At 56.7% G+C, this 27015-nt stretch overlaps 1 protein-coding gene across 1 annotated transcript in view; it reads left to right on the top strand.

Annotated features, from left to right (window-relative positions):
* Nucleotides 1-482: 482 nt before the first annotated feature.
* The window catches only part of MEGF9 (multiple EGF like domains 9), a 44398-nt gene continuing 17865 nt past the window's right edge, over nucleotides 483-27015 (top strand). Inside the window, exons 1-2 of the mRNA XM_040531765.1 lie at nucleotides 483-807; nucleotides 21292-21493. Of these exons, the coding sequence (XP_040387699.1) occupies nucleotides 519-807; nucleotides 21292-21493 (491 nt within the window). The 5' untranslated portion in view covers nucleotides 483-518. The remainder of the gene's footprint in view (nucleotides 808-21291; nucleotides 21494-27015) is intronic.

Genomic DNA, 27015 nt, shown 5'->3' with positions numbered 1-27015 from the left:
ACCATAAAATATATAAACATATAAGGCAAGAAAACGCAAAATATAGAAAAAAACAAGCCAAAAACCCACAAAAAAATGGACAAATATGGCAAATATAAGAGTGCAAAATGCAGAAAAAGGCAAAATAGGTCAGAATGCAGAACCGGGCACGGCCGACGCGCCCCGGGCAGGCCCGCCGCAGGCCGCCCCGCGTACAAAGCGCCGTGCCCAGCGCCCCCCCCGCTCCCGCACCGCGCGCGAGGCCCCGCCCCCCTCGCCGCCCCCCTCGCCCTCCGATTGGCTGCGCGGCGCGAAGCCGGCGTCGACGCGGGGCCGGGCGCGGCGGCGATTGGCCGGGCGGGGCCGCGGCGCTGTCAGCGGGGCCGGGGCGCGGCGGGCGCCGCCTGAGGGGCGCTGGGGCAGCGGCGGCCCCGAGGCGGGCGGGCGGGAGGGAGGCGGGAGGGGGGAGCCGCCGCCGCCCGGCCCCGCGGTGCTCATGGAGGGCGGAGCGGCGGGAGGCCGGAGCGCTGCGTGACACCATGAGGCGCCGGGCTCGCCCCGCGCCCGGGCTCGCCCTGCTCTGCCTCGCCGCCCTGCTGGCTGCCGCCTCCGCCCTGCCCCGCGGCGCCGCGCCCCCCGAGCCCGGCAGCGGCAGCGGGGGGACCCCGGCCGACGGCGGTGCTGGGGCCCGGGGGGCTCAGCCCGGCCCCGGTACCGCGGAGCCGCCCCCGGAGCGGCGGGAGGAGGGAGCGGAGGGAGAGCTGGAGGCGGAGGTGGACGACGAGGAGGCGGCGGAGGACGAGGAGGCCGCGGGGGGGAGTCCCGCAGGTGAGGGGGGGGCGGATCGAGGGGGGGACGGGGCCCTTTGTGTCTGACGTGGGGATGGGGCTCGGCTGGGGGCTGGCTGGCAGGGGGATGGAGCCCCCTGCCCTCCCCCTGTCGCCCACTGACCCCCCCCGTCCTCTCCTGGTCCCCCTTGTCCCTCCCCTGTCCTCCCCCTGTCCCCTCCTGTCCCCCCCCCATCCTTCCCAATCCCCTCTTGTCCTCCCCCCTGTCCTCCCCTGTCCCCTCTTGTCCCCCTTCTGTCCCCCCTTGTCCTCCCCTGTCTCCTCGTGTCCCTCCCCATCCTCCCCTGTCCCTCTTGTCCCCCCCCCAGTCCTCCCCGTCACCCCCTGTCCCCTCCGTCCTCCCCTGTCCCCTCTTGTCCCCTCCCCCGTCCTCCCATGTCCCTTCTTGTCCCCCCCCATTCTCCCCTATCCTCCCCTGTCACCCCCCTTTTTCCCCTCCCTCCCTTCCCCTCCCCACTCATCCCCTGCTCCCACCGCCTCGGCCTCGCCCCTTTATGTTCAGGCACATGCAGATGCTCTTAGCCCTCGTTCTTTCCTCCTCCTTCTCCTTTTCTTTTTTTTTTCCCATATTTATTTTTCTCCCGGCCCCGGAGATGCTCGATTCAGTCGAAGTGTGCTGGGCGTCCCCTAACGCCACGAGCATCCTGCTGGCCCCGGGAGCTGTGGCGGCGCGAGCAAGTGCCGTCGCTCAACCTGCTTTATTTGGCTCGCGTGTAGCCAGCTGAAGGGCTGCTTTCTCTCGGTTTCGGGCTTTAATTCCCTCTTTTTCCATTGCGGTTCGGGTCTCTGTGCTTTCCCCTGAAGAGAGAGCCTGGCTTAACACTGGGAGCTGCTGATAAGGAGAGCAGGGGCTGCGTTCCCTTAAACCAAAGGCAGTTTCATCCTTGGCACCGCGATCGGACCCCTCGGGCGCAGTCAGCATCCCGCGGCGGTCCCGCGAGCGAGCATCGCCCTGCCCGACTGTGCTTGTTTCCACGCTGGGCGCTGCAGGGTGGGTTTTCACCACCCGCATCCCCCCGGTGGGGCCGAGCGTCGCGGCGGCCCCAGGGTGCCCACGGGTGGCCCTGCCTGGTGCCCGATCCTGTTATTGACAGCCACAGCCCGCCGAGCCCCGAGCTGTTCGCTGGCACCTTCCCGTTGCAGCGACGGGTGCTGCGCAGGTTGCGCCGTGTCCTCCGGGGGCTAATTGGTTGTTCGTTAGCGCGGCGGGTTGGGATTAACCCTGACTGGCGTGGCAGGGTGGGTTTTCAGGCATGTTTTCAGGGTTACTTCTTCAACCCAGGTTAGGGAATTAACGCCTTATATGCCTTTTTTGTTTCATGAAGGACGTGGGCCTGTTCGGATGGGCGTTAGAAAGGATTCCCTTAATGCTGGTGGGTATTGGTGATAAGGGATTGGGGTGAGAGCCCTCGGATTCAGGGTTTGTTCGGTGCTACCGAGACTTAAATTCTGACTTCAGTGCGTTTTTCTCACTGATATAAGAAGCTCTTCAGCTACCGCCCGGTTGTTTTGTTCTCGTTTTCTCCCCTCTTCCAGTTTCACAGTGTTTATTTTTCTTTCCAATCCCGCAATCACGTTAAAATCCCGGATTTTGTTTTTAAGAGAAGTAAATTGCTAATCCTCGTGTTTGTGGAGACAAGCCTAGAAGTATCCCCTGCCTTATCTGCGAAGCCTGCGACGCCGGCGGTGGAGGCTTGCCGTTTTCCTCCTCGGCGGAGCAGGAGGGCTGCTCTTCAGATGCACGGCTCCTGCGGTCGGCACGGCCCCGCTCGGGCTTTCCCTGCCTAAAGAACAAAACTTCTCTGTTCTGCCACGCCTCCAGGGTGGTGTTGGACGACGAGGGTCTCTCCTGAGGACATTGCGTCCCGGCTCCTTTTGGTGTCCACCCTGTACTGCTCCATCCAGCTGCTGGACTTCCCCGCCGTGCCCGTGAGCCGTCACCTCTGCACCTTGAGCCCTGCAGCGGGAAGGGGCAAAGGGCAGTTCCTGCCGCAGCTGTAGGGCGGGCAGCGCCTGGGCTCGGGGCGGTGAACGGCACGCAGGCGTCCCGCACCGACGCAAGGCGCGCGGTGGGACGCGAGCATCCCAGCGGCTGAAGGCAGATTTAGGAAAATCTTGCCTGTGCTGCCCCCTCTGCAGCTCTGTGCGGCCCCTTGTCCTCGCCTCTCCCCGTCCAGCCTCTGGCACGGGTCATTTTGTTCCCAGATCCCCTTTTCCCTGTGCCCGCAGTGCTTTACCTCCGGGCCGGGGCTGCGAAGGGGGTGCAGAGGGGTCCTGCTGAGCGCTGGGGGAAGGCGACTTCAGCTTCCCTTGTGCGAAGTTCGGTTGTACCTCGGTGTGGTCACCGAGCTCAGCTTCCGCATGTCAGTGGGTTTTGATTTTTGTTAAAGGAATGGAAATTAAGTTTCAGGCGTGACAGCTCACGGTAAGGAAGGTGTTTGTATACGTGGGATTGGTACAGGAGCAGCCAGGTCAGAGCCTTTCTTTGAGGAATAAATTGTGGGGTTTTACCTTGAGCTTAAAATACAGGGATGTTGCCCACGGCTCCCTCATCGCTCCCTTGCCTTCCACTCTGCCTCCGTGCTCCTGTGTCTGAATCATTCCTGAATCAGATGCAGCCAACTGTCCCGACTCAGGATTTTGAGATGTTTGGCCTTACCGATGCTCATAAAGATCAGGATATTTTGGGGAGGACCCATGGCGTATCCGAGGTCTCACTTGTTAGCTTCCTTCTGCAGCGCTGGGACTTTGCTTTTATCTTTTGGCTGATATGGGAAGAGAGATTCCCATCTTTGAGATGGGAAGAGCTGGCGAGTAGTGGGGCTGTGCTGTGCTGAAGTTCCTCAGCCAGCTGCTGCCAGCGGCGCCCCGGACACCCCCAGGTACCCCCACGGGGAGGCCCCCGCCAGCCTCTGCCATGGAGGAGCCGAAAACCCCAAAGGAGAGCGGCCGCGGGCGAGACCGGCAGCAGAGCCGAGGTTTGAGTCTCAGCTTGTGGGCGGCCATGGGGCTGCCATGGTTTGCGCTGGAGGTGCGAGGGTCACGCGCGTCCAAACAACGGGGAAATTCGTGGTAGAGCGTGGGACTGTGGCTGGTTTCACCCCGAGCATCCCACTGGGGATGCTGGACCTGAGGGTGAAGGATGAAGGTGCAATAGCGCGGGGCTGGCTCATCCCCAGGGTGTGACGTCGGGGGATGGATAGCCACATCCTGGGGGGACCCCGGTCCTCGTGGGGCTCTGACGTGGGCTGCTGGGTGGCCGTGGCACAGTGGGGTCTGCACAGACTCGGCGCTGCAGGAGGTGATGCTCAGCATCCGAAGGCTGTGCCCCGTGTGCGAGCGCACGAGGCCGGGAACAGGCAGGTTTTGGGAGCACAGAACGAGCCGGCCCCGAGGACCGGAGGCACGCACCTGCTGAGGTCAGGGGAAAGATTTCGGAGCTTTTTGGTCTATAAATACCCGGGGATAAGTCATCGCGCCACTTGCAATATTTGCGGCGTTGATGCCACTGCCCGCAGGATGTGCTTCTGCAGCCCCGGAGTGCCCCCGGTGCCTCGGAGGAGATGCGGAGGTCTGGGCGGCCTCCGAAGGACACCGCGCCTGTGCCGGCTGCGAGGCAGGGATTTCTCTCGCAGCCATCTGGCTGGGAGCTCTCTTTCTGCCTTCCCCCTGGCAAATACTTAAAATAAAACGAGGAAACGTTGAGGTGCTGAAGGGCTGTGCAGCACCAGAGGCTTCATTTGGCTTTTGAGTGGGGTTACAGCGAGGGCTCGGGCTCGATTCAGGGGTCCTGGGAAGCCCCCGCTGCGTGTCTGTGGGGCTGCCTTGTGCGAGGCATCGCTGGGTGCGAACGGGGCCGGGGGGGCGAGTCTGGCACTTCATAATTAGCTGGGGATGTTAATGTGGCTTGCAGCCCAAAGGCGGGATTGCAGGCTCGCCATCTGCCCGGCCCTGGGGGGGCCGCGTGGCTCCGCGCCGCCCCAGGAGAACGCAGCCGGGCGCGATTCAGGCTCCTTCAACTGGCTGGGACCCAGGGCTTGAGCTTTGCAGGAAATGATTTGCTTTTTAAAATTTATTTATTTATTTTTTGATTTGACTTTTAGGTTGGGCCAGACTGAAATAACACGGTTACATGGCTGTTCTTCCATTGCTTTGAGTCGGTTTGAGGGTCCTGCGCCTCGAGACCCCTCCCCGAGGTGCTGCCCTTGGACTTGGTGCTAATCCCTGGGGTCAAGTGTGGGGGCTCCCGGGTCCCTGCCCCGGGGAAACGCACCCCGAATCCCAGCAGGGCTTGTCCGGGAGGGTCTTTTGTTTGGTTAAACTCGTCAGCCTGGAAGCATTTTGAACAAGATGCTCAGGACTCGGAATAATTGAATCTCTCCTTTGTTCAGACAGAACATGTTTAAAATTTTTTCCTCGTTCGATAGGAAACTTTCCATCAGCGCCTGTCCCCTGCCACCCCTCTCTGTTGGGATGTCACCCACGCTGGGGACGCTGCCTCCTGCTGTCCCCATCCCATCTCCCTGCCGGCTGGTAGCCGGGGATGCTGGGGATGTGCTCCAGCTCCTGTATCCCGTGGTGAGAGCGGAGCCCCCCCCTTGCCGGGGGGGGTCCCAGTCACCGCTGCCTTTCCCCAGAGCTTTAAAAGGGCGCCAGGTCCCGGGGGAAGCTCGGTTCGTGCGTTGCGCATGGCGACAATCCGCGGGCAGGGCTGGGCTCCTGCTCCGGCTGATGCTCTCCTGGATCTTCCCGTGCAAAATTCCTCTCGCCCTTCGTCACGTGCAATCCTGTGGGGTGCTGATACGGGACAGGCGGCCAGCAAGAGCTCTGCGCAGCCCCCTTGAGGGTGGGTGTGTTGCCCCCTCCAGAAAAAGGATGGGTTTGGGGTCTCCGCTCCTGCTGCCCCTGCATGGGTCCTGTTTCGGAGCAGGAGTGAAGGAGGAGCCCCCCGGAGCTGCGGGAACTCGTGCTAAGTCTTAGTTCTGCCTTCTGCTGCTGCAAGGAGGCCTCTGGGAGCACCTGCTGTCTGAATCGCAATTTGCCTTGTAAATGGACCCGGTTCAGGGGCTGAGCGTGAAAGGTGGGTGTTCGCTCCTCGCCTGGAAAAAGAAAAAAGCAAAACCCCCCGAGGTTTTCCTCTTGATGCGGGCCAGCCTTGAAACCAGGGAGAAGCCCAGGCCGTTCCTTTTACCCTTTTTAATTCACTTGCCCCACGTCCTTATAAATAAGCCGGCAGAAACATGACGAGGCGAGCAGCTCTGCTATTTATAGCCCGCGCTGCTCCACATGCCTGCCTTAAAAACCAGCCAGCTAAATGGCTCTGCAGTCTTTCAGCAAAAGCCTTAATGACACAGGCATCTCATGGGCAGGGATGGATCCGGGGGTGTTTGAGTGGCGGAGCCTTCCCCTGTTGGTGGCGGAGCCTTCCCCGGGCAGCCGGGGTCCCCCCGTCCGTGCTCCCACCGTCACCACCCAGCCCCAAAACGGGACCGGTGCCATGGGATGCTCCCGGCCGGCCCCATCCTGCTGCTTGGGGCAGTCATCGCCGGACCAGATACACCTCGATATGCCCAAGCTGAATTTCTTTTCCTTTTTTTCCCCCCCCCCCTTTTTTTTTTTTTTTGGAAGCTACGTTAACCCTTCATTTCCATCCGTTGGCATCGCCCCGTGTAATTACGAGGCTGCAGGTAGCCTTCACCCGCTGAACTGGTCGTGCTGCTTCCCAGATGCTTTATTCCTGGCGGATTATGCCGTTTTCGGGCAGCTTCCCTCGATTTTGACTGACTGGCTGCCTATATTAACTGATAGCGCTGCTTGGGCTGCTTTGATCCCGTATTATTTATGGAAATGGTGCTGTGTGACTCCGCGCGGCTGATTAATGCTGCGTGTATTTTTAATGTGCGAGTTCTGCTGTTTGATCTGTGCTAAATGATGATTCTCTGATGTGTTCCCGGGTTCGTTTCTGTTGCTCGTGGAAAAGCTGTCAAAACGGACTGGTTGTTTTGGTGCCTTTCTTTTTTTTTTTTTCCCCTCCCAGCGGTCTCATCTTGTGCTGGTTTTTAAGCTCTCGCGGTTCCTTTCCCCGAGCACCGCTCTGCCGTTCGCACGTGGCACACTTAGGCTTTATTGCAATTAATTCGAGCATTTCATCGCTCGGAATTGCCTGCTCTGATGTTTCGGGGCCGCTGAGGTGCTGCCGCAGCCCTCCCGGCGCTCGGCACCAGCACCCGTCCTGCGACGCCCGATTGAGGCAGAAACGGGCCGGAATGGGGCGGGCGCAACGAATGTTTTCTGTAGCCTGTCACGGGACGTCTGGGGCCGGTTGCTATTAACGAAATGGCTTTTAATTGCTGGGGTGGCATCTGTGTGACCCGCAGCTTCCCTCCCTGCGGGGCGAGATGTGGTCGGGGCCGGGTTCATCCCGGGGAACGCCACCGCATCCTGCGGTGCCGCTGGTGCTGAGCTCCCCCTTCCTGTGGCCGTCCCCACCGCCGGGCTCAGCTGAGCCGGGAACCGAGCTGGGAACCGGGAGCGCCAGCTGGGAGCCGAAGGATTGACATTTCCCTTCCCCCGGGTGCAAAGCAGGGGGTGGGTGGATGCTTTTTATTTATTTATTTTGTTCCTGCCCTGTCTACCACCTGCTCAGTCCGCGGCGAGGGTTGTCGCTGCAGCTTTTCTCGGGGCGCGCCACGTGCCAGGAGTAGCAGGGCCGCGAGGACGCTCTCCTGCTTTGCATCTTCACTGCGCTTTTCAGGAATGTGTGCTGAAAACCTTTAAAGTGAGGCTTTTTTGCCTTCCTGTGAACAGGGCTTTTTGTCGAGATCAGCAAAACATCTGTCGCTATGGAAAAAATTGTTTTTCCGTTTGTGGATTTTTCCATTGAAACCAGTTTAAACTCGACACTTTGTTCCCACCAAACTTTTCAATGCTTCTTGCTCCATGAAAACCTTCAGTGATTTGCTTTCCTCCTTCCCTCTTTCCAAGCAGATATACACGTATATGTGTTTTTGAAGCCTGAGCTTCCTGTGGGATAGAAAATCCCTTTTTCTGCCAGCCGTAACTCTTGCCTTTTGTCACTGGGAACAAAGAAAACGTTACAGACTTCTTTAAAAAAACACCTTCCTGGTGTTCCTCCCCTTCCCCAAAGCAGGGAGGTACCAAGCTAAAGGCAGAGCCATCTCTTTGGGGATCAGGAGGGATGCACTGCAGCGAGCGCTGGGGCAGCGAGCAGGATTTTGGGGTAAGATTCCTACAAACCGAGCTGCTGGCTCACAGGACACCTGGGCGATGGGCTGAAGCGCACCGGTTCCTTTCTGGGCTGGGTTTTGCTTGCTTGCTGCAAACACATCGGATGTCTTCTGGCTGTGGCTGCCCCGGCTGGGGACAGCCACCCCGTCCTGCTCGGCCTTCCTCCCGGGGCCAGATCTTCCCCAGTCCTCCTCGGTGCCTGGGGGGAGGCTTTCGGGGATCTGCCTTGTTTCTGAGCGCTGCAGGTGCCTTGGCCATCAGCGTGGCCATCCCCATCTCCCTACAAGTGGCTGCATGAAGTTAGTGATTTATTATTGTTGTTTGTGTGTATATCAAAATAATAATGAAGCTATAATTAAGGTGCGTGCGGCAGTGCTTTCCGGCAGTGCCCCATCCCAGTTTCGGGGCAGGACTCGGGGTCCCGCTGTACCTTGCGTGCTGTCCCCTGCGCCGTGTGCCGGGGAGCAGCTGGAGCCACGCCGTGCCAATGACTTCAGGTGGTGATAAAAGCGCCGTGACGTGGGCAGCTCAGTACCTGTTATCGGGGAAAAGCAAACAGAGGCTCCACCTGCCTCCTGCCTTTCTCCCTTCAAGGGCAGCACGCCTGGCGTGGAGCTCCCTGGAAAATGTTTTATTATTAACGCGCTCGCTTTGGCTCGGCTGCGGTGTTGAGAAATCCAAGCTTGACTCCCGATAATGAACGACAAACATTTGTCTGGGCTTAACTATTTTGCTCGGAGCGTTTTTTTTCCTCCTGGAAGTTTACTGTGAGCTGTCAGCAGCGCGCCTGCTGACGTGAGTTATCGCTGACGCCCTGCCGTTGGGTCTTCCCTTCCCTTCTGCGTCGCGCTTGTTTCTTTGCAGGGGAGGCTTTTGAGCAAGTCTAATCCGTTTGAAATGGAAAAGAAACAAGCGATGGAGTTGTCTTTTAAGGGGGCATTCGGGTGCTGGCTGCCCTGCCAAGCAAGGTGGGATTTGGGTGGGATGGGGCAGGGGGGACCTGCCCCAGCGCCCAGCTTCCGTGTCGGGGTGCCCGCAAGCAGAGGCCGCTGCCCTTTGTGAGCTACAAACCCCTTGAAAAGCTTCTGGAAGACGTGTGGGTGCTGAGGTTGAGCTTGCAGACAGAGGAATCGATCCTTTTGTCTTTCTTCTCCACCTCCCGTCCCTTTATGTGGTCCCTCAGCCTCGAACCAGTGCCCCAAGCTTGGTGTGGTGCCGGGTGGCTCTTGCCGCAGAGCCAACACCTCGCAGCGCCAGGTGAGGCATTTACGAGTGCATGTGGCATTGGCCACACCAAACCAGAGTCTGTGTTTTGTTCAGAGCATTACAGAGCCCCTGGAACTTGGAGGATGGTTGGAAAAGAAGTGTGAATGCCCCTGCTATTGCTGATCCCTGGCTGCAAACCCCGGGGTCGGAGCATCTGTTTGACTGGGGCTCGGCTTTGCCAGTCCAAAATCAAATCCGCTGCCTTCCGCTGCGATTCCTGGGGCGATGCCGTGCGGGGCTGGGCTCTGACCCCACGGGGCAGGGGGTTGGGTTTGGGGTCTTGGCTCAGGCGTGGCCTTTGCCTGGTGCTGGGATGGGGATGGATGGGCAAGGATGGGGAGTGGGCACCGCGAGGGCGCCTCGCACTGGGAGCCACGGTGCTGCCCTGGGGCTGGCGGTGCTGCACAGGCGTCCTGCTTATTTTCACTCTTTTTTTTACCTATTTAAAGAGGATATGGGTCTTCTGTTGGACAAGGCTCCTGCGCGTTGTACTCCTGGAATTGTTGCTTTGGGTACTCAGGTGGGTACGTCACAGCTCCCCACATGGCACGGGCTCTGTTGTGAAGGTTTTGCGGGCTGTGCTTAGGCTTTGTCACGCTGTTTATTTGCAGTTGCCGAACTCGCTCAGTGGAAGTGCTTTCGTTTTGAAGTTAAATAAATGCAGGCAGGAGCCAGGGCTGGACGTACCGTCAGTGTCGCTGGCAGAACGATGACCGAAGAGAGAAATTTAAAGCCGATCTGCAGCCCTGATGGAAGTCATTAATCTGCCGCAGGGCCCGGGGATTTACAGCAGAGGCGAGCGGGAGGCAGGGGCACGTCTCGCCCAGCTCAGAGCAGTGGAGGCGCCCTCGGAGCCCCTGCGGATGGGCTCTGCCCCGGGCACACGGTGGGATTGTACTCTGGCCTTGTGCCATCGCTGCAGCTGGAGGAGGAAAGCGTGGAGGAGAGCTCGGATGCACCCAGGCATCCCCTCCTCCTTGGGGACCCCGGGGCAGAGGTCCCAGAAGACGATGGGGGCTGTCCCGCTGCAGATCCCCGCCTCTCCATCCACGCGTTGTTTCCGTGGCGTGCCCTGGCCCATCTCAGTTCCCTCCTTGAAAGCTTGACGTCTCCTCCTAGGGTTTGCCAACAGGTTTTGTCTCGTTGCCACATCCTCAATCCAGTTCTGCTGGTGCTGGATGAAAGCAAGGGCTGAAGGAGCTCCGAAACAGGGCGCGAGCGTCGCCGGATGAGAGCGGGGAGCAAGCACGACGCCGGGTCCCACGCCAAGCACAGCGGGGCTGGCACGGGGCCGTGTTACAAAACACCCAGCAGGAAAGCTTCTCTCGGCCCCGCTCGGAGGGTGTTCTCCCTGCGCTGCCCCAGCGGCTCGCCGTGCTCGCAGCATTTCGCGGCTTGCAGCTGGCAGGAGGCACGGCGACTCCAAACTCGCCCGTGGCGTTGTGTCGTCACAGCCTTGAAACCGAACCCAAACGGCAAAGCCTGCCTGAAACCAGTTGTGATTACTCATGCCTCGTGCTATCCCTCTCCCCCGGTGGAGTTTCTGCTGTGGTAATTCCACCGATTGAGCAAGGAGACAAAATACCTCCATTAAACTTGGAGCCGAGCTCTCGAGAGCCAGGGCTCAGGGGCTTTGGGCTGTCTGAAGGTTTTCTTTGGTCCTTCTCTGCGTGGGCGCTGGTGTGAGAGAGAGGAAGGAAGAGACTTCGCTGTTTTGCTGTGATGAGTAGAAGCCTCCATTTATTTACTTACAGTAGAAAAAAACCACTGAAGTGTACTGGAAATGAACCCTCTGCTCTTGTAGCTCCACCTGATCTCCAAGCTGAAAACGCAACGAGCTGAGAGGAACGGGGGGGGTCTACCCTGAGGCTCCGTAAAGAGCCTCTTTATTAACGCTTTCAGAAAGTGTTTATTAACACTGTGGATAAAAGAAGCCTTTGTTCGAGGATCTGTCCCTTCGCTGCTCCAGTGGAGGAGCTGAAGCTTGAAAGGAACCGCCCTGGGCACCTGCTGGAGATGCTGATGGAAGTTTGCATTCCAGATTTTCTCCACAGGCTTAGACATAAAGTAGCCTGTGGCCCTGCAAAGCGAGTCTGTCCCCTCCCTCCTTTTGGGAGGGAAAAAAAAAAAAAAAAAAAAAAAAGAAAAGGCATTTTCATACTGATCGATCGCACGCCTGCGCGGTTACTTCCAGCATCTCCGTCGAGCGAGAGCATCTTCCAGGGCCTCGGAAGTCCGCAGGACTCGGGAGAGGAGAAGCTGCTGCACCTGCAGGCGCTGTCAGCAGCCGAGGTCCGGAGGGGAAAGGCTCTCGAGGGCTGCGCACGTCGCAGCAGCGCAGTTTGGTTTTAGTCTGGTCAGACAAAGGTGCGGGCGGAAAGCAGCTCCTGTAGCTGGGCAGAGTGGTCCCTTGCGGGCAGGACAAAGCTCCTGGCTTGTAGCCCGCGTGCGTTTAGAAGCCGCCTTTGGTAGCTTGTGCAGTTAACCCGGTGGTGGCTTTATGCTCTCGGTCGCATGGTGGGAGCTTCCCTGGCAGCACGCGGTGGGGGAACAAGCAGGAGGCTGCAGGTGTGCAAAAAGCTCCTGCAGAAAGGGGGAGGCAAGGCCCGGCTTCGTCCGTGCGGCAAAGGAGTCGTCCTCTGCACGCTGGGCTTCCCGAGGGGTTGGAGAACAAAAATCCCTCCCAGATGGTGACTCTCCTAGCGATGGAGGCATGGAAAGCGCAGGTCTGCGGCGTCGCTCTCCTTAATGACTCTGGGTTTGAGGTGTCTTGTGGCTGTAATCTGGCAGAGCGGAGCACCGCGTGCTTTGCACCAGCTGTACCAGCACTGACAGCGCCCGGATCGTTGTCAACAAATGAACTGCAGAAGCAGGCTCGAGGGCGAAGCTCCGCAGATAACAAAGCGTGCGCGGGGCTTTCGGCAGCGTCAGGCGTTTCGTGCTGGGTCAGCAGCCGGCGCGTTTGGGCGCGAAGCCGATGCGGCGTGCCAGAGGCCGAGCTGAGCGCTCCCATCTATTTGGCCGGGAGCTGGGCTCCGTGCCCCAGTGCCAGCAGCCCACCGTGCCGCTTCTGCTTCTGCTCTTGGCGCTTACGTCCCCCCGGTTGGCTTTGCCCTGTTCAGCTGCTTTCTCCCTCAGCGCTCTCCACCCGGTGGCACCAGTTGCTGACCAGTTGCCCCAGCAGCAGCTTCTTGTTGTCCTCTTTGGTGGTGGCATGGGCCCGTTCCCTGCAGCTCTGGGAAGGTTGGGGCGTTCGCAGCAGAAAAACGTCTGAAATATTTCTGGCTTTTGAAAACCGGGGAAGGAACTGGGTGAGGGGCAAGAGCACAGCCTTCCCCACCGTGTCCTGTTAACGTGCACAAATCCTGACCTGCAGGGACCATCCTGAGGGCTGCCAGCACTGCAGGTGTGTGTATATACAGGACGGAGCTGGCGGTGAGCGTGGGTAAGGCAGGTGTTGGGAGCAGTGCCAGCCCACGCAGAGCCTGGAGCTGCCCCGGAGGAGCCAGCCCAGGGCAGAGCCGGGCTGGGGCGATGGACGGGGTGATGGGTGGGATTTCCACCAGCCTGGCATGCGTGGGCTGGGCTCCTCGCTGCCTCTTCTGCTTTGGGAAAGCTTCTCTTCAGCTTCACTCTCCAGCTGGTCCCATCCCAGCCCTGCTTGCCCCACTGCTCCTGCTCCAGGGATGCCCCTGTGCGCCCAGGTCCCCCCCAAGGCGGGGAAGGAGGCATCGTTCTCCTTCCTCGGCTCCTAGCCTGTGGCTTCCCAACGTTTACGCTCACAACAAGGCCCCTGGCCCCAGTGCGAGTGCTTGGAAGGGTGGCTCCTGCCTCTCCTTCCCCGGTAGCGGCGGTAAAGCTCTGGTATAAATTAACGCGTTCATTAGCTGCAATTCCCCACAGCGCTGAGCAAAGTTTGTGATTTCAATTACTTTTTGCAGGGATCTGAGCACACAGAGACTTCAACAGATGATTGGAGTTCCTATTATTCATGCAGCTTTTCTTAATCCCTCTCTCTGCTAGGACATGGTGGGTAGATACTGAAATGGAAGTGTGCTAACAAATTCCCAGCCCCGTCCCATGTGAGCTGGCTGATCTTCGGTCCGATGGATTTTGCTGACGCGATGACCGAGGTTTCCTGAGAGGTGCTGCAGAAGGAAGAGACGCGTACGGCTGTGTCAGGGGAGCTTCCAGGGGTGCCACACACTACTTTGGCAGGTGTTTGCCCAAATTATGTTTTGTCTTCATTGCCTCCAACCTCCCAGTTCGGCTGTGTCACACGCACTGGGTGGTAAAAATAAAACCCAACAACGCTGGGGTTTTTAAACAGAAACACGGAATATTTATGTGGTTGCAGGCGTTTGTGAAAATATTAGTGGAAGAATATGGCCAGCTAAAAGAAAATGCCAGCAGAACTATTTCTAAATTAATTAAAAGGAGCTGATCTCTTTTTAAAGTTGTTGAGGTTTTAATCCCGGAGCATTTATTTGCTCTGTTTGAAGTTGCTGTAGCTGCTTGTGCCGTAAACATTTTAGGGCCGCGTTCCTCCTCACAGGCAGCCTGCTTTCATGTACCGCGCGAGGACGCAGAGGGTCTGGCCGCGTGCAGCAGCTCCCCGGGGCACACGGGCAGCCTCGCACAGCGCTGGAACTGCTTTGGGAGCCTTCCCTGTACGGCCCGGCCCTGGCTGATCCTGGCAGCTCCCTGCTGTCTCCTGGGGCGGGAGCAGCGCTGTGTTCGTGGCTGTCTCTGTGTTAGCTGTTGGTTTCTTCTGCCTGTGTCTGCAGGGTTTGGTCCTTCGGTCTCCCACCGGTTCCACACTTGCGCGTCTGGTGTCTTTGATGCCCATTTACTCGGGAGGAGCTGGTGCAACGCTTGCCGTGCAGGTTGCTGACTTGTTCCGCGCCAAAAAGGCTGGGAAAACAACAAATTCCTCGGAGCTTGCGCTGCACGGGGGAGCTTTCACCGCCTGCTAGGAAACCAAAAGCCTGTCTGCCTGATTGCCGGTGCAGGAGAGGAATAAAAATAACGAACCCTACGAGACTTTGCCTTGGGTAAGGCCTGAGGCTCATGGCTGTGGGCGGCTGAAGGAAAGGAGCCGATGCACCTCGTGGCTGATGGGACAGGATGGCCAAGAGCCAGTGGGCAGCAGCACAGGGGCCGTGCCGCACGCTCCCAAAACACAGGGCGAGCACAGAGGAGCGCTGCTGGAGAGTGCTGCTGGGGACCCGGAGCGCTGGCACCTTGACTTTGCGTTTCCTTCCAAGTGATAAGAGCTGGCTTTAATCTGATTTAATTTTCCTCGACAAATACGTTTAATCTTTTAACGATATTACAAGCGGTGTAGAAGCATTGAGAAATCCTTGTCTTTTCTCCCCTGTTGACCCACGCAATCCTTTTGTGGAACAGCACGAGTGGTTCCTGTAAGGCTCTTACCAGCGTTACCAGGAGCGGGGCCGCGCTGCCAGCAGCGTGCCTGACGGCGGGGCAGGGCTGGGGGGGGCCGTGAGTGCCCCGAGCCTGATGCGCTCCGTAATAAAATTAACACGGAGTAACAGAGGAGTTTTATAGGAATGCGTATAAACTTCTGGGGGGTACTCAGGGATCCCCCTCCTACCATTCTGGCACCGCGCCGCAGCCCCGAGTGGGACTAAATGGCAGCTCGGAGCGCTTTAATGCGCTTTACACCGCCGGCGTTGGCTGCCGGTCTGTGCCGAGCAGAGCCCGGGCGTTGGCAGCACGCCTCTCTGCGGGAAGCCGGGCACGACGGCTCCTCTTTGCTCTCAGCCCGCAGCAGATTTCGGTGCTGGGCACCGTGCTGAACCAGCACCTGCCCCTTGGGGGCTGCTGCGAGTCCCTGGGCGCGGGAGCGGTTCCCCTACCCGCGGTGTTTGGGTGGCGGTGGTTTGGTAGCAAGCTGCTGCGTGGAGCGGTGCGAAAACCAAATGCGGAGCTCAGCCCGGAGCTCGAGCTGCTCACCGGGCTGAGGTGGTGCGGGTAGAAGGGACAGGAAGGGGTGCAGGGAGGCCGCACGAAGGCCAGGTTAGGTAGGGCTTCTCCCTTAGCAGACCCCAGCTCTAGGTGGAGCTCCCGTTCGCTCCCGTTACCCCACATCTCGTGCTGGAGTACTCAGGGGCTGTTACAAGGACAAATTCCCCGTGGAAGTGGCCGTGCTGCTTGAGGGGGATGCGCTGGGGGAGCACCAGAGCCACATCCCTCCAGCGGGGACGGGGAGGATCCCAAACACCATCTGGGTCACACCAAAGGGAACGGGGCAGGGCACGATCCTGCCCCGCATGTCTCCTCCAGGTCTGTGTGTATCCGCTGCCCGCGGGCCCGGCTGCCCTGCACGTATCCCGTCCTCCTTCGGAGCCGTGTGTATTTTTGGCTCCCAGAATGTCCCCTGACAATGTGTTCCACGGTTTAATTGCAAGGGGAAAGGAAATGGCTTTGGACAGCTTGTTTTAAACTTGCTGCCTGATCCTTTTATTCCTGTGCTCTCAGAAACTGCGCCTGGAGAGGGAGTGAGAAAGGGAAATAAGGGAGAAGGGGAGAGAAGGCAGGGCTTGAACTTGGAATGAAGTGCGGGGGACAGAAACCTGTGCTGAATTAACGCTAAAATTGAGCCTTCCCAGGGACGGGATGCCGTCACGTGCGGCGAGTGTGCGGTCAAGGAGTAGGAGATGGGCTCGGTGCTGCTGTAACACCTGGGGGGTCAGAGCGGTGCAGCGCGAGGATCCACTGGTGTATGCCCAGCGTACACCCCTACGGGCATGAAATTGGGGTGTTTTCAGAGCTGGGCAATGGGTAGCACCCCCGGGACTTCATGTCTGTGCTTCTCTACCAAAAAATTGGATTTTACGTTTCTGCTCCCAGCGAGTAGGTGACTTCGTTCAGGATTTAGGTTGTTTGAGGATGTCCCCAGCAAATAAGGTTTTATGCAGGCATCTTCACTTGTTTCACAGCGATTCTTCTTTTGCCATTTGTAAATATTTCATCCGCTTTTAAATTATTTACTCATTAAGTGGCTTGGTTGGAAGAAGGAATCGCGCTTAGAATACATCCGAAGGCTCAAAGCACTGCAAGTCCAAAAGAACACGAAAAAAGGATTCAGGGAAGGATGTTTGTGCTGCAAGGAGCCCTTCAGGACAGCAAGCTGGGGGCAGGGTGGTTAACACATTCGAAATCCTTGCTACAAGCAGCCCCGGGGCTGGGGTGCAGAGGACAGCTCCAGCGCTGCGTTCCTCACTTGGCACCGCGCTTTGAGGGTGCCTGGGACATTGCAGGGGCTTTGGGGTTTGGAGGATGCAGCCCGATCCGTCAGCCCGCGTGCAGCTCCAGGGGGCTCTTCATTGTGTTGGTGCTGCTGAGCGGAACTTTCTGTAATCCTACAGCGATGGCACGTATCCAATGCCGTGAAAAAAACAACGCAGAAATACCTCTTTGCCAGTTTATTAGTAACGTATGACTTTGGTGTAATAATTACTCAATTCAGGGTTGCAGCTAACGGTAATTGCACGTTAAATATGGGTCTTGCACGCAGCGTGTCCGTCGCTGCAGCGTGTCGGAGACCTGCTCTGTTCCTGCTGGAGACCTGCTCTGTCACTCCCCTGCCTCTGGATTCGGCACCGAACGGCGAAGGTTAAAATGCAGCTCACGCAAGGAGCGGTGTTTCCTTTTTTTGCTGAAGGAGTAGCGTGTGGGAAGGATGCACACTTTTATAGTGCCTCTATTCAGGGAGCTCGGAATGTCACTGGGCTGTTAATTAATTAGAGCCTGCCAACACCTTCACGAGCGAAGGTGGTGGTTTTTATCACTGAGAGCCGAGAGCTTGGAGCTGCTGCATGGGGAAGGAAGGAAGGGAAACCTCGGTGCTTTGGAAACAGAGCTCGGAGCCCTGGAGGTGTGAACACCCTGCGGGTGGGGAAACCAAGGTAGAGTGAGGGCAAATGACTGCGGCAAGTCGGGGAGAGCTCGGTGCAGGAGCTCAGACCAGAGCCACGGCCCTGAGAGGGCTGTGCCCGTGCCTGCTGCTGGTGGCGATGCCCTGCCAAACCCAGGGCCTCCAACCAAGGCCAAGCATCCCGGCACGGGGCAGTTCGGGGCTGCATCCACCTTTGTTCGTCCCTTTTCATTTTGCAAAACCTCTCGGTAAGGTGTTTTTGAAGGTTACCTTCAAAAGCGAAACGCACGCTTGACAAAAGGGAATAAAGGCTCCAAGTACCTGGCGCTGGCCAGGAGCCAGGGCAGCGCTCCCTAATCTTTTCCTTCAGTCCTTGTCGTCTTTGACGTATTCCCAGATCTGGAAGGTAGAGGCTTCGTTGCCGCTTTCCCTTTCTGGCTGGGGATCACGCTCGCCTCCTCCAACCCGGCTGCCGTCGGGACAACAAAGTGTCTTTTGAATTAAGCCTGGGGTTTTCATAGTCTGGTACATCATCATGTCAAACCCGACGCTGCGCTCGCCGCCGGGTTTTAACGCCGCTGTCTGCTTCTCCTCTGCTTCCCCACCAAAGGGCGTTTAGGGCACATTGGGGTTGTGTCAGACGGTCACAGCAGAGCGGGTTTTTGTTCTGGGGGGGGGGACCACATGTGATGCTTCTCTCCTGACGTGGGCATCGTCCCTTCCCAAAAATCCCCTGAGAGGGTTGGGGGATGCGGGGCAGCCACCTTTTTGGGAGATCTCTTCGGTATTGGCCCCACGGTGCCATACCAGGTGCCTGGGTCCAATTATTTTTGCAGGTTTTCCTGTTTCAGCAGCAGCAGGAGGTGCCCCCCCCAAGCCTGCCGACACAAAGCTCTTTTTGCCTGCATTATTTTGGATTACTGCAGCATTTCTCGCTCTCTCAGGGAATGTGGAGCTGGTGCTTTGTGGTGCCATCGAGCTTGGCTGCTGGAAATTAGTCGCCCCCAGGTTTTGACCTGAATTTGTGCAGTATTGATCTGCAAAAGAGGAAGACGGAAAAAAAAAAAGGCACCGTGAAGTTAGCTGGTGTGTTTTTGGAATGCGTATAGCTCCCCAAGCCTGAGGGAGTCTCAGTGTGCAAACAGCCTTACCAGAGGAAAGAAAACTCATTTTTGTAGCCAGTGCCATTGCCAAGATCAACCCAGAGTCGGTTGCACTGTGCAGCCAGGCTGTTCGGGTTCGCAGCTCCTGGGCCTCTCCTGTCCATCTCTGCCTTCACCTCCCCTTGGGCTCTTGTAAGTACCGGGGACGATCCCAAGGAGCTGCTCCATGGCGTGGCAATGGCCGGATCCTCTTTGATGGAAACCTGCAGTCCTTCGATAAAGGGCTAAAGAAAAGCGAGGCTTTTGCCAATATACGCAGCTCCCCAACTTCTGTTTTTTCCTTCTTTGCCATGGCTGGTTTCCTCTGAAGGTAACATGCAGCCAAAATCTTCCCCCTCCTGCCAGTGTGCTGTGTGTGGGGACAGCATTCTTTTGTCCCCTCGTGCAGCACGGCCACAAAACCAAGCTCATAAACCTGCTTCGGCACAGCCGTATCTCAGCTGCAACACAGAACAAGCTTTGAAAATTTGTTTTGATGTGTTTGACAAACTGCAGAGCAGGTGCCGTGTTGGCTCAAGGCAGGTTTTCGTGGCTCGCTCTGGCTGGGAGAAGCCCAAGTGCCCAAATCGCTGAGGTTCCACTCGAATAATTGAGATGGGAATTGGGCTCATTATCTGAAGTGGATGCTGGAGTGGCTAATTGTGGATCTTGAGGTGTTTGTCCTATTTGCTGGCTTAGATTGAAGAAAATTGAGGTGCAATTTCGCAGGTGTGTAGGTGCAAAATAACTTCCATAGGGATACTCTAGATGTCTTGATGGGGTAACAAAGCTAAATAACTTGTATTTCTGTGATTCGTGTTGGAAGAAAACAAACAGTCAAGGCGCAGTGTGGTATTAAGCAGCAAGTCTGGCTGGCTGCTGCTCAGAGAGGTCCTGGCACTTTTGGGAGAAGGGGACTCCATTACTTCTTGAAGAGTCCACCCGTAATTCATGGGCTTCAGAGAAAACTGCCCTATAACCTGCTGCCAGTAAAGGGCAACGACAGCCATCAGGGAAACTTCTACAGTGCTTCTGCAATGTGGGAGACCCCGCGGTTTTTGTTTCCAAAGGCACTTTGAGGGCTTCACTGTGGTCGAATTTTAGCAGATCACTTATAGATTAATACATGAATCTTCATGCAGTCCCTGGGTTTTAAATGTGGTTCAGTGCAGGCACCTGCTGAAGACCTGTCTGGCCTGGGAAGCCATTTCCAGTCCCCACAATTGGGGCACAGGTGTGCGGTGTAAATGTTGGATGACCGTAAATCCTAGCTCTGATGTGGAGCAGTAGTCTTGTGCCTTCTTGGCGTGATTTGATCTTTGTTTCAGCCTGATTTTCTTGGGCCGGGGGCTTGGCCTCTCCCCTCTGTGCAGTGCCCCGAATATGGCTTTTCTCAGGCAATAAGAAACAGCAATGCTTGCGTAAAGCCCCTGATGCTTTATGTGCTACTTCAGAAAATAATCCTCGTTTATAATTCACACTTGGCAGCGAAAGCCTTTAAATTATTAAGGCACCAAATATTTTGCAATGAAGAAGCGGAGATAAAGCTTGTGTCAGAAACAAATTGCTGGGGAGGTTGTTCTCTTTGGTGTGTTTGGTACTTTAAAATATTATGAGAAATACGGTGCGGGGGGGGGGGCTCGAAAGGCACCACTTGCTCAAAAGATATTTTTTTTTGGTGTGTGGTCTCCACAGTCCTGTGAAGAACATGTGTCCCCAAAGCACGTGTGTGGGGCCCCAAAGCTTGTGGTGGGGCTGATGGTGGCCGTTGTGTGGTAGGCAGGGTGGTAGCTGCAGGTCAGGAGGTCCCCGCTGCCCTGGTGGTTAAAGGCATGTTCGTGCTCCCAGTGCAGAGGACAGACTTCCAGAGGACAGACCTCTGCGATGGGAGGTGGAAGATGCTCAGCCCCAAACGCACGGAGCTCAAATCCCTCTGGTCTTCAGGGGATTTTGTTTTGTTTCTCAATGAACAGTGGTCATACTTAGTGCATCGTGTAGGTATGCCGTGTATGTCCTTGTCATAAAGACATCCTGTTGGTAAACCTGAGGTGTTTCCGTGCTGTGAAATGCAGGATCGTATAATTAGGGGGTTTTCCGCCTGTTGCTAATTTCCGTGGAATGGCTGAGGTTGGAAGGGACCTCTGGAGGTCCTGTGGCCCAGGCCCCTGCTCAGGCAGGGCCACCAAGAGCAGGTTGCACAGGATTGGGGCAATTATTTTATCCTCATGTTACACCACCAAGTGTTGGTCAGCTCCTGGAGCCATGTAACCACACAACAATGACTGTGATTATATATATGTATCTGTTATAATGTATACGATATGTACATGAAGATGGTGAAGGGACTGGAAGGCAAGATGTCTGAGGAGTGCCTGAGGTGACGTGGTTTGTTCAGCACAGAGGAGAGGAGGCTGAGGGGAGGCCTCATGGTGGCCTGCAGCTCCCTCACGAGGGGAGGCCTCATGGCGGCCTGCAGCTCCCTCATGAGGGGAGCGGAGGGGCAGGCGCTGAGCTCTGCTCTCTGGGGACAGTGACGGGACCTGAGGGAATGGCATGGAGCTGGGACAGGGGAGGGTCAAGTTGGGTGTGAGGGAAAGGTTCTGCACCCAGAGGTGGTCGGGCACTGGGACAGGCTCCCCAGGGACGTGGTCACAGCCCTGAGCCTGCTAGAGTTCAAGAACCATTTGGACAATGCCCTCAAATTTAGGGTCTGATTTTGGGCTGGTCCTGTGTAGAGCCAGGAGCTGGACTCTGATCCTTGTGGGTCCCTTCCAACTCAGGTTATTCTATGATTCTCTCTCTGTGTATATACATGCATTTAAGTGGCTATACCCATCCCCTGGGTATGACCCAAGCCCCGCATGCCCCCAGCACGCTGGCTTCAGCCTCTCTTTCCCTCTTGCAGGAGAGCCATGCAACTGCAGCGCCGTGGGGAGCGTCGACGCGGCCTCCTGCCATGGCACGCCAGGACACTGCGTCTGCCTGGAGGGCTACACGGGGCCGCGCTGCGAGAGCTGCGCCCAGGGCTTCCACCCCGACCCCAGCCGGCAGCGGTGCCTGCCCTGCGGCTGCAGCCCCGCCGGTGCCATCGGATCCAGCTGCGATGAGTAAGTAGCTGAGCATCCCTGCTCCAGGGTGCTGTGGGGATCTTGGGGTGTTTTTTGGGGGGATTTGGGGTGCCGAGCAGGCAAGAATGGATTGTATCATCTGGCTCTAGTATACGAAAAAATTTAAAAAAATTAAAAAAACACAGGAAGGAAATTAGTTTCACAAAAATTCACGAAGCGTGTTCTTCCTCTCTTTCAAGATCTGGATTATAAAAATATCTGTAGCTATGCCAAAAGCCCTGGCAGCCCACAGAGGAGCCAAGGCACCGTTCAGCCCTGAGTGTCAGCAGGACCTCTCCTCTGTTGCCTCGTGCGTCCCGCAGCCCCTGCTGAACCAGGCTGCCTTCACAGTGGCCGCCCGGAGGGATGCAGAGGTTGGGCTGGCACAGGAGGCTTTGGGGAGGTTTTTTTCCGAAGGGAGATCAGTTGCAGCAGGGGCAGGCGCTGCGCTGCGGTCTGCCTTTGTTCAGCATTGTGAAAGAAGCGTTGGCTCCTGCCCTGCCCGGCGTTTAACCCAGCCTTGTCTGTGCCTTCTCTGCGTCAAGAAAGCTGCCGGAGATGCTCCTGAGCTGTCGTATAATGAACATGTTCCTCTGCCGTGAGCTTCTGCTGCGCTGGCATCGGTCCTGTTGTCTTTTGGGGTTTAGTCTGGGCTCCCTGCGTGCTCAACACCTGCACGTTGCTGCCAAGGCTGGTGCTGAGTCAGAACCGCAATGTTCTGCAGGGGCATGCTGTTTGTAATAACTTCATGCGTTGTTTTTTCCAAGCACCCAAGCCCGGTGTTGATGGCCCTCTTTTTGCTTTCAGTGCTGTGTTTCCCTGGTGGCATGAGCTATGAAAAATCAGAACCTAGATCAGTGACCTTCTTACTGAAAAACTGACTCTTGGGGGTGGACGGAGTTTTCCACTTGCTTTTTTAGCAGTAGGAAAATATTCCTAGGGGTATCGGGGTTTGCCACAGAATAGGAAAGGCAAGTTTGGTGGGACCTGACAGAAAGGCAAACTGGGCAGCACGGCAGATTGGGGAAGTCTCATCCTGGAGAGGCAGGAGCCGAGGGGCAGGGAGCGTTCCTGTCCTGACCTGTGTCAGCGGGTGCCATCCGCCCACACCAGCGGGAAGCGCCCCGGGAGCTGTGGGTGGGCTGCTCCGAGGTGTGAAGGAGAAGGAGCTGGTACACGTGGTGAGCCCTCGTGCCCCATCCCGACGTGAGAAGACCCAGATGTGGCAGAGAATGTCCCTAGCTCTTCCTATTGCTGTATTGTTTTGCAGCTTTGAGGAACGTGGGGGAGATGGATCCTCAGGCGTTTAGAAGAGGCAAAAGTTTTGCATGGGGCAAAACTGGGAGAAAGTCTTGGGCAGGAGGAGAGAGGAGGACTGATGGTGGCACAGATTGCTCTGTGTTTCTCCTGCGTGCTCCGTGAGGTTGGCCACAGGCTGAAATGACCTCTAGATATTTAAAGAGAGGAGAACTGGGTCAGCCGTCTGTGCTGCAGGGCTGGGGCGCTGCCCGCTGTACCCGCACTAAATCATCACTGCTCTCGTTCCCACAGCGGTAGGGACTGGTCACAACCAGAGCGAAAAAACAAGTTGAAAAATAATAAAACAAAGTCAAGAATTAAAGAAATAAGGAGACAGACGTCCAGGAGAGGGGCTTGGGAGCTGGGCAGAGCAGATGCTGGGGACCGGGTGCGGTGATCTGCAGCATGAGGAGCGCACGGGGCAGCCCCTGCTCGGGATGGGGCATGCCAGCATGGCCCAGCGCCAGCAGCCAGCTCCAGCTTTGTTGATGTTTAAAAAAAAAAATCCTGACAGCTGTTCGCTTTTTTTTTTTTGTTATTATTATTATATTTTAAAGTGCCAGCCAGACATTCACTTGCACAAGTTAATTCCTGCACGCTGGCTTAAGAAAAAAGTGCCTGCTCTTCAGAAGAGTCTTGGGGTGAAGCAGCAGCAGCGTTTTGGGCTCTGAGCAGCTCCGCCAGTGGCTGATTTCAGGGACAGCCTGCCTGAAGGCTGAGTGCTCGGGGCACACAAAACATGCCTGATATGTCTCAGTCAGCTCGCTCAGGCTTGTGCAAAAGTGCCTTTTAAAGCACCACCATATGATGGTTATTATTATTATTTCCAGGCATGCTCTATCCTTGTGCCATCTGGCCAGCCAAATACACTGTTTATTAACTAGACTGCAAATGCAGACCATCAAATAAAAATAAATAAATAAAAAAAAATCCCTTTCCTGAGGCAGATCGTTGACTTTGGGAGTGAACATTGACCTGACACGCTGTCTCTGTGAATGGGCTCCAGAGCCACTAGTCGAAGGTTGCTTTTTTTTTAAAAAAAAGTTATTTATTTATAATTTTTATTTGCTTATCTGGGAGTCCCCCCTGGGAGGCGGAGGCTTTCCGTGCCGGTGAGTCAGCCGCGTTGGGTGGCTGCTCTCGCCCTGCGGCGCGGAGCCTGGCCCGGTGCCGCGCGGGGCTGACGCATCCTGCAGAGCAGGAGCGAGCTGTCCCCGCTGCGGTGACGCCTGGGCTCCTCGCACAAACCCTGTTTTGCTGGCTTGGATGCTGTGCGGGTGCTCGCTGGAGGTACCCGTGGCCTGGCAGCGTTCAGAGCCCACAGGAAGGCAGAAGAAAAGCTGAAGTTTCGGGGTGGTGGAGCAGGGGAAGCTGAGGACGAGGGCTCCTGTGGGAGCACGGGCTGAGCACAAGGGGTTGTCCGAGCCTCAGGACCAAAGCCCTGGCTGGGGGCAGGTGGTGATATCAGATGTCTTGTGGTGGCCCCAGCCCCGTGGTGATGTGGTCCTGGCCAGGAGCTGCCCCTACCACCTGTGTCCCTGGCACCATCGGTTGGGCACCTCCAGCAGAGAGCACTTGGTGCTTTGTCCACCCGTCCTCCTGCTCCCAGGGCTGTCCCTGCCTGGTGGAGGTGATGCTCCAGCAGCTTCTCCCCACGGGGGGCCGAGTAACGGGGCTGGGCTCAGTGGGAAGCCTCCTCCTGCCGCCGAGCAGTGATCCTGCACCACACGAGGAGCTGCACGGGCACAGCTATTTCGATCTATGGTGAAATAGTTTTCCTGTGCAGACCTGTCCTCTGCCTGGCTCCATTAACGAAGCGGGATTATGTGTAACACCAAGCCTGCGAGAGGAGGAGACGTCAAATGACTTTGCATTTTCTCCCTTGCTAGCAGCACCAGCCAGCCCCATGCCGGGCTGCAGACAGGGCAGGGCCACCCCGAAAGCATCCCAGTGCCTCCCTGCGCCCCATGACTGGGAGGACTGGTGGCGTTGCCCTCGTTTAGCTCCTACCAGGCATTTCTTCAAGGCTTTCCTAGTGCAGGACGTAGGACTCGGCTTTTCTTCCTGGGGGCACGTGGGCAAGCATCCCTATGCGGCTGCTCTCGCGCCCCGTGTTTTGGGATGTGATAATGGAGAAGGTGCTGTGAGATGGTGCTGGCCTGCAGAAGGGTTCAGGGCTCGGTTTCCCATTGCTGTTTCCCCTTTCTATGAAGTTGCCTCTTATTTCTGTCTTCAGAGACATTGCTGGCTGATGCGAGAGGGGAGAAAATCACTTGGTGAGGCTTTCGGGTATTGAGAAGTTGCTTGTGTGGTTATGGTTAGTTTCTCTCCATCGCAGGGAAGGTGGTGCGATGCACCTCATCTTCTACTGCAGCACTGCCCGTGCTGGTGAACACCGGGAGCGGTGGCTGCCGTGGGGCGCGTAAGGATCGTCGGGTGGTTTGGCTGGCGTGGGCTAACCGTCCAACTCACACTAGCACTGCCAGTTCCCCTTAAAAAATAAAAAAAAAAGTAAATTAGACATGTATAATGTACTATTGTTGTCCGTAATGAAAAGAGGTGTATGTCAAGATGGGCTTTTGCAAATTTAATAAGTCGCTCCATCAGCCCGTGCCTCAGTTTCCCCACGAGCAGAGGGGTGATGGGAAGCAGAAGCTGCGACGTGCTGCCTGGAGCTGACAGCAGCTTTGCTTTGTGCCCTGAGCTGAAACACGCTGCTCCTCTGCTAGCTGAGCAGCCGCTCCTTGCTCCTCGCAGCTCTGCGGCGTGGGGTCCGGCTTCAGCCGCGCTCCGCGCCGCAGGCTCGGCGTAAGGCATGTTTGAGGAGCTGCTGTCACTCGCTTCCGTTCTAAAAAAAAAAAAAAAAAAAAAAAAGATCATGCATATAAATGCCAAAGCGTTGATTCAGAGATGTTTTGCCCCCTCGAGGGGATCTGATGCTTTGTGTCCCTATTAAAAAGAATTAAAGCGGAGCGTCCCTGAGAGCATTTGTACATGGCTGTGCCCTGGAGCTGCGAGGCTGAAAGGGGGGCGCCGATGGCGGGGCAGCATCCGTCCCTCTGTGCCTTCTTTGTGGTGGGCTGCTCCTTTGAGAGGCTGCGCTGCTGACCCTTACTCACACGGATCTGTGAGGGCGTTGCTGATGGGAGCAAGGTCAGCAGCACCGGACAACGTCCTCTGTGAGGGTCTTTGAATGAGGGCTGGGGGCTCTGGGGGAGCTGGGCAGGGAGAGCGGCTCGCTGGGCTTGCGGAGGTGTTTGGATGTGGGAAGATGCAAAGAAATCACGGGGGGAAATCACGGCACGTTTGACTAAAATGCAGAGCCACTGACGTTCAAGGGTTTTGTGGAGCTTCCCTAGCCTGGGCAGGAAGGGGCCAGGCACGCAGGGTTGCCTGAGGGAAGGCAGTGGAGTTTTCATTTTGCATGCGGAAAATTCTCATTTTATGCCATTAGTGTCATCACACTCTTGGAAATATCTTTTTTTTTTTTTTTTCTTGGGGGGTGGGAGATGTGGTTTTCCATCCTGCTGTGCCTTAGCAGCCCCGTAAACCACACCAGGCACTGCTCCCTTCAGAGACTGGGCCCTGGAAACCCAACTTCCCAAGGACTTCTGAAAAACCATCCCCATAAAAGCACATTTTCCCCTATTCCAGAAAGACTGTGCTCTCTTTTATAGATCGCCTGAGCACAAGTGGTGGCTCATTATCTCCGAGCAATGCCTCGTCAGCAGCCCTCTGCCAAGAACAGATTTTTTTCGTAGCGGAAATTGTTACATGTGGACGTCATAAATGCAGAATACCCGGGTAGAGCATATTTTTCTGCATACTTTAATTATCGAAATATCTCTTCTGTTACAGACTCTTGTATCCTTTGCATCTGGTTTAGCTCTCCCTCTCTCTTCCCCCCCAGGCAGGTAAATATTGTACCTGCACCCATTTTTATCAGGTTGCAAACGGGAGAGGGAAACGGATGAGCGATCAGGCACAGCGGCAGTGAGCGGCAGGCTGTTATCTCCCCTACAGTAACTGGGGCTTCTCAGAAATCCTGGTATTTTGCTGATTTTCCAACAGGCTTCGCCGTTTCTCTCTTGCCTCTCGCAGACTTGCTGCTCTGGTGAACGCTGACTGCCCTCTAAAAAAATACCGGCACGGCTTTACAAGCTCTGATGGCTGAATTCTGGATTTGGGGAGGTGGTGCCCAGCCAGATTTCGGGCCACGCTTG

The sequence above is a fragment of the Cygnus olor genome, chromosome 19 (genome assembly GCF_009769625.2).
Source record: "Cygnus olor isolate bCygOlo1 chromosome 19, bCygOlo1.pri.v2, whole genome shotgun sequence".
Lineage (NCBI taxonomy): Eukaryota > Metazoa > Chordata > Aves > Anseriformes > Anatidae > Cygnus > Cygnus olor.
Note: the sequence above shows the minus strand (reverse complement) of the source record. Positions and strands in the feature narration are given on the sequence as shown.